Source organism: Anopheles stephensi, chromosome 3, assembly GCF_013141755.1.
Source record: "Anopheles stephensi strain Indian chromosome 3, UCI_ANSTEP_V1.0, whole genome shotgun sequence".
Classification (NCBI taxonomy): domain Eukaryota; kingdom Metazoa; phylum Arthropoda; class Insecta; order Diptera; family Culicidae; genus Anopheles; species Anopheles stephensi.
The window spans coordinates 64,379,689-64,388,671 of NC_050203.1; the positions used below are offsets into that span (position 1 = coordinate 64,379,689).

The 8,983-nt window shown below is 46.2% G+C and overlaps 1 protein-coding gene across 3 annotated transcripts; it reads right to left on the minus strand.

Annotated features, from left to right (window-relative positions):
• Positions 1-1,372: 1,372 nt before the first annotated feature.
• LOC118511627 (Bardet-Biedl syndrome 2 protein homolog) lies at positions 1,373-8,983 on the minus strand. Of its 3 annotated transcripts, XM_036054935.1 has the most exons (12): positions 8,873-8,943; positions 8,573-8,700; positions 8,198-8,381; positions 8,009-8,128; positions 7,051-7,160; positions 6,518-6,923; positions 5,870-6,424; positions 4,174-4,274; positions 3,854-4,063; positions 3,548-3,711; positions 3,025-3,173; positions 1,397-2,144 (listed from the first exon to the last, which is right to left on the minus strand). In XM_036054935.1, the coding sequence occupies exons 2-12, from the start codon at positions 8,696-8,698 to the stop codon at positions 2,044-2,046; spliced, it is 2,226 nt and encodes a 741-aa protein (XP_035910828.1). In that variant the 5' UTR covers positions 8,699-8,700; positions 8,873-8,943; the 3' UTR covers positions 1,397-2,043. The 3 variants fall into 3 exon arrangements, with proteins under 3 accessions (XP_035910827.1, XP_035910828.1, XP_035910829.1); XM_036054934.1 differs by having other exon boundaries at positions 1,373-2,144; positions 8,573-8,980; XM_036054936.1 differs by lacking the exons at positions 1,397-2,144; positions 3,025-3,173 and having other exon boundaries at positions 3,606-3,711; positions 3,800-4,063; positions 8,573-8,983.

Here is an 8,983-nt window from a genome sequence, read left to right on the forward strand (position 1 = left end):
TGCAATATGGCGCCTGTTACGAACCTCCTACAGGTTGGTTAGGTTCTGGTGGCTGGACGCCCTGACAATAAAGACCTATAACAAACTGGATTTAATTTGTTGATCCACCAATTTTTGGCTCTATAAATGAAATGTATGGCGTATGTTGAGCATCTCTTTCAAGGCATTCAGCGTGCAATGTATCAGCTCTGCTGAACTTCCTGCTGATCGGCAAACATCCTAAAGACCACACCTAGCAATACGAACAGGCTGTCCATAGTGAATAAAAATTAAGGCCACATCCTGGTAGCTAGAACAAAATCGACAATTTCCTTAATTTTCAACACATTTCATAAAGTTGTAGAATGAGAAATTGACAGGAAAAATGAACGCCCGGATTTATGAATTCGTTTTCTATTCAATAGGAACGGCCTGGCCGTATTGCGCAAAATCTAGGGCAATGTGTGAATTTATTTCAAACTATACATTAACAGATACTTACCTTCCTCAGAAAATCTTGTTTGTTTCGTTCGAAAAAACTAAAATCGTATTCAAATTGAACGAACCGTTTATGAAGTTGTGATGTTCACCAACACTGGTGGAACACTGACACCCTGCTGCGCTGTTTTCATATAACACGGGTAAAATTGACAAAAATCAAATTAAAACAAGAAAAACTGATGTTGAAACATTTAAAGCGTACTTAACTTATATTGACTTTAAGATTTGTTGAAACGGATCGATTTATCAAGGAACTACCACCACACCAGTGTTGGTGATGGGCAAACGTTGAAATCGTCGCAAAACCTTTCACGACGCGTCACATGCACATGGAACAGCAACCGCACATCCGTAGGATGGCCCTGAGAAATGGATTGCAAACAGCAACAACGCCTTGTACCTCGTCTCGCGGTCCAAGGTACAATCAATGAGCAGCAATATATGGACAGCAAGCAAGCTGCTTACGCCGTGAGCTCCCTCCGCTCTGTGAGAGTGTCCGCGGGTGAGATTTTTACTTCAAAAAAAAAAAAAAGATCACTTCTCCAAACTCCGCAAACCAGTGGCTGGCTGGCTGGTTGGCCTGCTGGGATGGAATGGAATAGTTCGTCTTGGGCAGATTTTATAGCCGCACCATCTCGCGAAAAGAAAACCCTCGCGTTCTCGAGCCGACTTTTATTGCAGCCCGAAACCTGTTTTTTACATTCCTTTTTTGGGGATGTATTACGCGATCGTACCGTGTGTGTTTGTGTGTGGTCGGTGAACACTTTTGACGATTTGGACGGAAAAACCTTGAATGGTGGAAGAAAGTCTCTCAAAGGGGAGCGGGTTTACAATTTTTTGTTGTGGTGCGATGCACTAACAATAAGCCATTGGAAAGTGCCATCTGCATCGTGGAAGTAACACACAATAAAGATATTAAGCTTGTAAAGTAGTTTTGTATTTCAAACATGTTTGGTTGCAACGATTAGTCCTACTCCCTTATACGCCACGCGAAACACTCGTTTGCCGTGTAAATGTGCTGTCAATAATAAGTAGTGCCATTAGAACAGCGGTGCAGCGCACTGGTTGGTATGAAGTCATCACGACCGGTCCCCTAACCGGTGCACGATCGACGCCGACGATCACGTAGGATGTTGTGTTTTATTGAAAGTGTGTGCCCGTGTTACAGTTCCAGCGGTGATTGCGGACTGCCTTTACTGGAACTGGTAACGAACTTTGCACGGCGCGACGTCTGATTTATTTCTGCCCATTCGTTCCCCTCCGCCTGGGTGGCGTAGGAGGACGTGCGTAGGATAGAGCTTTCCCTTCCTTGGATTCAGCAAAAATAAGCCTTCGATGGTGCTGTTGCATGGGAGTGTGGGTAGTGTGGCATCCGAAAATAAAGTTCCCCTCCATTTCGGTGTTGGTTTGATGATCTGCTAGACTATACAGTGTCTCTTCGTTGGTCTCTTGGCAGTTGCGAGTCGTTGTACCGGTTAAGTGACGTTTGATCGACTGTCAACTCTCGGCAGATGGACTCGACCCGTGTGGACGTTAATCAATTGATTCTATTCCGACGCCCGGTTACATCTCGCCCATCTCGATGATTTTAAGCACCGCATCAATGTTGTGCGTCTTGAGTGCTTCCTTGAACCGACCGATCATGGCCGACGCGAACGTTCCAGCTGCCAGAACGAAAACAACACACACACAACAACGTTAAGTAAATTAGTAATTCTCCCCGTCAATGCGGTTGCAGTGCTGAAAACAATGGCGTTGGGTAGTTGTGGAGGAGGGTCTTTTATGCGAAGGCTTACATTGACTGCATCCGGTGCGGCAGGCAACTAATGAACCTGTGCCGGTGGGGTGGGAATAACACCGCTTTGGGCTTATGTCACCTGAAGCGTTCATTCATTCATAAGCAGCATTTTAAGTTGCACCAGCTTCAAATGGGAAAAAACAAACATGAATGACGGTTGAAATCTCACGATTTCCGAGCAAGATTCTCCTCGTTACGCTTTTGGACAAGCATCTTTGTGGGCAAAATTTCGCTAACTGATGATAATTGAATGATAACTTGGTTAATTGGGGGGACTATGATTGCCCCCAAAAGAGATCACCTAATTTCGTTACCGAACCGATCGTTGAGGTCTAATCAAATCGCGATACAGTCGTCTAAAAATTCAAACCCATTGACAGATTTTAATTGCGAGGGTCAACTCACTTCATCACTGCGATGTCTAACGGTAGCTCTCACTCTCACATACTAAAAGATCGTTTGTTTGGGTGATAGCAAAACCCGTCGAGTTGAATTATTCATGTCCATGAAGTAATTTAACCCAAAGCGTTTTTGGGGTGAGCGAAAACGACTCCCAAATCAGTAAAGTAAACGCCGTTTTTGGCTTCATCGTTCATTGAGCGAACAACACCTGGGCGGAGAATTAAGGCAGTTGACAATAGGGTGTGTTATAGTGTGCCAGGGGATTTAGTAGCCATTGTGGAGGTGCAAGAAGAAACACCGTAAATTGAAAAATCCACCCTCCCTCATCTCCCCCTAGTGCCTACCTCGTAACCGCGACGCATTGTACAGGATGCCGTGGATGCGCTTCAGTGCCAGCTGTATTTCGTTCGTGTTGACCAGCCGGATTTTGTAGCTCTTTACCAAATCCTCGTTTGTGGCCATCATTTCATTGTGGTACTTAATGACGTCTTCGCTGCATTTGCGCGTCCCCCACATAAGTGAGGATGATGCCATCGTGGTAAGGAAGACACCGAGAAAGAAAGAGAGAAATTTGTTGTTCAGGCGAGACTCGACGGCGGGACGGCACTGCAGGCGATTAGTGTGATTCTTTTTACAGCGTCATGACATCACCGGTTTGTCGATGTTGCCGGGGATGGATCTCTTGGTGGTGTACGCGTGACAAACGTCCTCACACACAGAGCTAGGAGAGCTAGTCGCGGTGACAACACTCACTCGCGGACAATTGCCGTATCAATTTGCACCACCCAGCCTCGAACACGCGGCCACGCTCGAATGATGCAGACGATGCTAATAATAATATAATTCGTGAAGCGAGCTTCCACTCACCCATTGTAGTACCGGGCATCCTCCGCCCGTATCAGATGACTTTTGATCTGATTGATGTGCTCCACAATTTCCGAGCTGATCTGCTTCTCCGTATCCTGCAGACCTTGCAGCTTCTGGAACTGGTCCTTCACTTCTTCTGCAACAGCCGGAAAGCACCCCGTAGACTGAGGGAGGGAGAAGCGCATAAATTCTGCTTAAGTAAAGGACGCCCAGAATTGCGTACCGTTTCGGGGCATAGGAGACGCAACCTACCGATGGCCGACCAGTTGTCGGGCGCACAATGGGCAGCATTATTCATCTACTTACGTTCATGTTGTCTATATTGAGAAACTGCACCAACGATTGCACGAGGTCACCGGCCAGCCCGATGTCCTCGGTGTAGAAGCGCGTCTTGCCATCGTAGCTAAAGTGGAGGCACACGGCTTTGGCCGTCCGCAGGCTGATCAGGTTGAGGTTCAGCTCGGTCGCATCAGCGTCTGATGTCATGTACTCGATGTCGGACGGTAGCAGGAAATTCTGTGGCAAAATCGGTGCGGTGTATTCTTAGTCACCATGCATTCGTGCAAGGAGGAACGAAGGCGCCAGGCCGTAGATCGTGATGTTGAGGTGCTTTGGAAGAGCCTTACCTGATTGACCCAGATGCATATGCGCTTGAGACGCTCCGAGATGCGAAACTCCACGTAACTTGCCCCCGGGCCATCCTTCGTTGGGAGTGTGTTAATGTAGGCTTGCGTAGGATCACAGAGAGAGAGAGAGAGAGAGAGAGAGAGAGAGAACGAAAGAGTCACAATCATCGCTTTACAGTGCATCACCCGAGCTGCGTGTCGGTGGGCGAACTTGTATGGGTGGGTTGTATTTAGCCATGTACGATCGCCCCACTCTGCCAAACCCTAAAACGGATCATGACGCGTGAGGTTGCAGAAAAGTGTTGCAAAAACGGCTGACACGGGACAGACCGTGGTAAGGCGGTAAAGGAAGCAAACGTGAGGAAACTCGTTTCCCGACTCACTATCGCTTTCGTGTTTGCCGGGTGGAGAGTTATTTACACTGTGTTTTTTTTGTGTGTGTGTCTGTTGTACTTTTTCAAACACCGGTTCACACACAAAGATTTGTAAAGATAATGGCCCAAAACATTGATGGGTGGTGAGCGAGCAGGTTCGGTGTGACAAACGCCGTGAAATGAGTACCATCACACTCGCACAAAGACGCATCTGTTTACTTTGAAGGTGAGGATCGCGTTGGAAATGTTGTCCAAGATAAGGCGTCGGAGATTTGGAGTGTTTGAAGTCAGGTATGGTAAGGCGCACGCCAACAAAATCTCACCCAAAGTCGCAAGAACACTTTTGCTTGTGCAAAATGATGAATCGGAGAATGTCTTAAAAATATTACGGAAAGAGGTGTACTTTGTGAGATAAAGTTGAAATATTGAGGAGCTATTAGCATGACTCTTGAGCTAGACTTAGTGGAGCTCGCGGAAGATAGAAATTTGTGGGTAAGGCCACCTAAGGTCTGTAGCAGGTTTAACAGTCCTCGCGACTGCTTAGAGATCTCCTTGTCTAATGATACTTATCGTCTGGGGAGAGTTTACTTCTAAGAGATCTCAGCTTCCAACCTCGAACAACTCTTATCTATCAAGAGACTTGTCAAACAGGCGTTGTCGTCCAATATTTCGCTACCACGAGCGAGTTCGAAGTCTTTGAAGTCCAAGAGACTTAGTTGTTAGAAAGGCCTTGAGGTTCAAGCTTCATGAACCAAAAAACCTTCCTTGTCAAAGGAGCTTTGCTATCGATTGAAAATAAGGCCCAAGCCTCTTCTAAAAGGTCCTCAACTGTAAACGAAAATCTCGTAGTCGAAGAGGCCTCTCTGTCTATGAGACGTTAAGTCCTCGTTGTCCAGACCTCTTCGACGAGAAATACATTGCACTGAGAGAGTCTTAGTCAATCAAATTTCATCCATCAAGAAACCTTATCGGCTAAGGAGTCTCGTCGTCTACCCCGGCCAGCTCTTATCATTCCGCTATCGCATTCCATAAATCGAAGTTAAAATATCGCACATAATTTCTGATGTGCTCACAAATTTGTGAAAAGTAGTGTAATAACTCCTAGAAAATAAAACATCTGCTAACGATCTACACGCAATCTGATCATTCATCGGTCTGAGATTGATCGTAAATTACTGAACCACGTGAAAACATGTGTTAGAAGTGGAAGAATTTATGATTTCACCCCTTTTTTGCAGTAACCTCAACGATACTGGGAGCGATCGAAAACCATCTGCAAACACTTGGTGAAGGAACATGCATGTGTACGTCACAATACTTACACACACTTTTCGGCGAGCCGGTCAAATTGTGCGGTATGGTGTACATGGCAAACTTGGGCAGCTGGCGCGTTAGCTCAAACACATGGAACTGCACACTGCTCGGATAGCCCACGAACGCCTTGATGTGAATGTCTTGCGCATTATCCTTCAGCGTCCTCAGCGGAATCAGTATGCGCGAAACATCTTTCGTTAGGTGAGCGATCAACGTTTCCTCCTTAAACAACTGGTCGGCAAAGATCAGCACCGCCCGAATGGTGGTGGAGTTGTTGGTCGAAACGGTTATATCGATGTTCATATCGTTACTGTCGTAGCTGGTCGAGATGCCAATCTGAAGCCGTGTGTTGGACGGTATAATGCCCACATTGTCCGGGACGCTTTGCACCAGATTACTTTCGTTCGTATTGCTAAGAATTTCCTTGTTGTACTTGATGTTGTTTTCGTAGTGCTTCAGCTCGAGCAGCAGCTTCTGCTTCTGGGTCAACAGTGCACTCATCTCCTCATCGGCAATGTTGTGCAGTGTCAGCATGTTAACGTTAGGCGTCGTATAACCTCGGACTAAAGTGTTGTGCCGGGCAATGAGAAAAAATGGAAAGAGTTATTAATTTACGACGCATGAGCTCATCATCGATTGCGAGCACTCGTTCTCACTTTCCCCGTCTGCCGTGACGATGACCAGATCGAGCAACCCGATGCCCCGGTAATCGTTGCACGCAATGCCACACACAAAATCGTTCATCTTCATCCGGAACCATACGTCCCCGGTCCGTGGATCACGTACATCGATCTTGCCACTCTTCCAGCCAACGATCATCTGCTTTGCCTCGCAGCCGAGTATGTCGTACGTGGCCATGGCGGTTGCGCGTGCCTTCGACTTGATGCGCCACATTCGCACGTTCTCCTCGAACACACCGATCGTGCCATTCTTGACGCTGTACATAAACTGGCCCGTACGCAGGGCGACCAGATTCTGAATCTCGTTTCCCTCGGTAAACTCGTGCAGCAGTGTTTCCTTCTTGTAGATCCGAATACATCCATCATCCGTGCCGATGATGAGCTGTAATCGTACGTACGAAATGAAAGGTTGACAGCCGGTTCGTTGATGGCAATTGTGGTTATGATGAAGGGGTCTATCAGTCACGCTGATAGATCGGCACCGAAGGGAGGGTCCGACGGTGTCTTACCTCGTTTTGGCCATCCTTATCAATATCGATTAGCAGCAGTGCAACGACGCTACCGGCCGTTATCAGCCACAGCACTTCGGTTCCGTCTTGATTGTAGCCCCGCACGACGGCTGCAAGTATTTATTAGGTTATTAGGTTGTTTTTTTCTTCACGACAAAACAATGTTGTGGTGGTAGGATATTTGAAGAAAATTTAGCTAATATGATTTTTTTTAAATATTCTTCTGATGTCATTAGTTGAGAAGATCTAGTGCAATAATTACAGAAGTCACCTGGAAAAATCCTAGCTTAGGAAGGCGATGTAAACTAGATATTTGTTTTCAATTCTACGTGGAACTTAGCCAAAGCTGTCGTAAACAAAATCGCATATGTTTAAGTTCTTTCGAGTCCTTGACGATCAGTTGAACCTCCATCTTGATCCATGATAAGAAAAAGGGGTTGCCCAAAACTTTAGTCACGACGGCTAAAGTATCCTTAAAGACTTTCGGCTAGATAGCTGCTCATGTTGAGTGACTGTGTACTGCCTATGCATGTTCTTCAACAATCCGCATTTAGTCCAGGATATTCTTCGCCATATGCGAGGATGCTCCTTGCTGCTGGTGCAGAACGATAAATCTTCCATGTCTTCGGATTTACTTACAGGGTAGCTGGGAAGGAAATACTCGTGATTCGCCTATAAAAGGGCTTGCAAATAATATCCCTCACGAAATATGAGGAAAGAACTGTCCTGCTCGATGAAGAGATTTTCAAGATCGTACAGATCTTGGAGAGCGTGGCAGAACAACTACTCCTTGAGAACTGAAAGGGAAAGCTCTAGAGACTATGTTCTATTGGTCTATTCTCCTCTTGACAGTTTTCCAATGAAATTGAGTGTAAAACTGTGTTAGCAGACTATTGGCATATTCACTCTTTCATATATATATATATATATTCATCATATATTCATCTCTTTCACTTACCATTACCTCCAACGATCAACGTATTCCCTGGATGGTAAGCATACGGACCGATCACGGCAGAACGCACCCCTTCGTGAAAGTCTCTCTGGAACATGTTACAGTTTTCATCCACGTGGTACGCTACAAACGAGCATCAACCGATCAAAACAACCGTCGGAATCAACCTTCCGTCCTCCAATACCACCTTACCGAGCACGTGTGAAGGACTGCCAATCACCAGCACGTCACGCTCGTCGTCCTTCTTCAGCCGTCCGGCCACGATCGCCCGTATCGGAAAGTTCATGTTGAGCAGCGCGATATCATTTTTGATTTCCGAAATCGAGAGCTTCGAGTTTTGCAGCCCGTACCGTTTGTGCGGCGTGTGGATTAGAATCTGAAGAGGGTTGCAAGTGCACAGAAAAGTCAATCAACACCGGAACTGTGGACGGGCTCGAACGATTCGTGACGGGCAGTCGCTCGTGTCGATCGTGCCACCGATTTGGTATAGATGGGAAACTAGTTTCTTTTTCCATCGCATTGTACACTGCCAGAAACTGAGGGTCACCAAGCACGTCTAGTACGTACCTTATCCGCGGTAGTGACCATGGTCAGACAGGAATGTATCCCGTCATACTTTCCGCAGGTCACCAGCTTTTCAAACACTTTATAGTTCAGGGAGAAGGAAAATACGGGTTTGGTTGATATGTCCATCGCTGTGGTAGATCCGTTTGTGGGTTTTGTAGAGAAACATCCAGCGGAAAATAGAAGTTCGTTTGTTGTGAGCCTTCGTTTTTCGCTGCGATTGTTTGTACATTGATTCACGCCATGGTAACGCCTTGACGGTGACGAGTGCGCGCTCATGCGTACTAAACCGTGTTGACATACCTGTTGATAGTGGAATTTCGATGATGGGTTCCGGATGCAACAGGTGGTAATATGCAGTAAATGATACGATGACGATTTTGTATCCTTAATACAAAAATGTTATCAGGAATA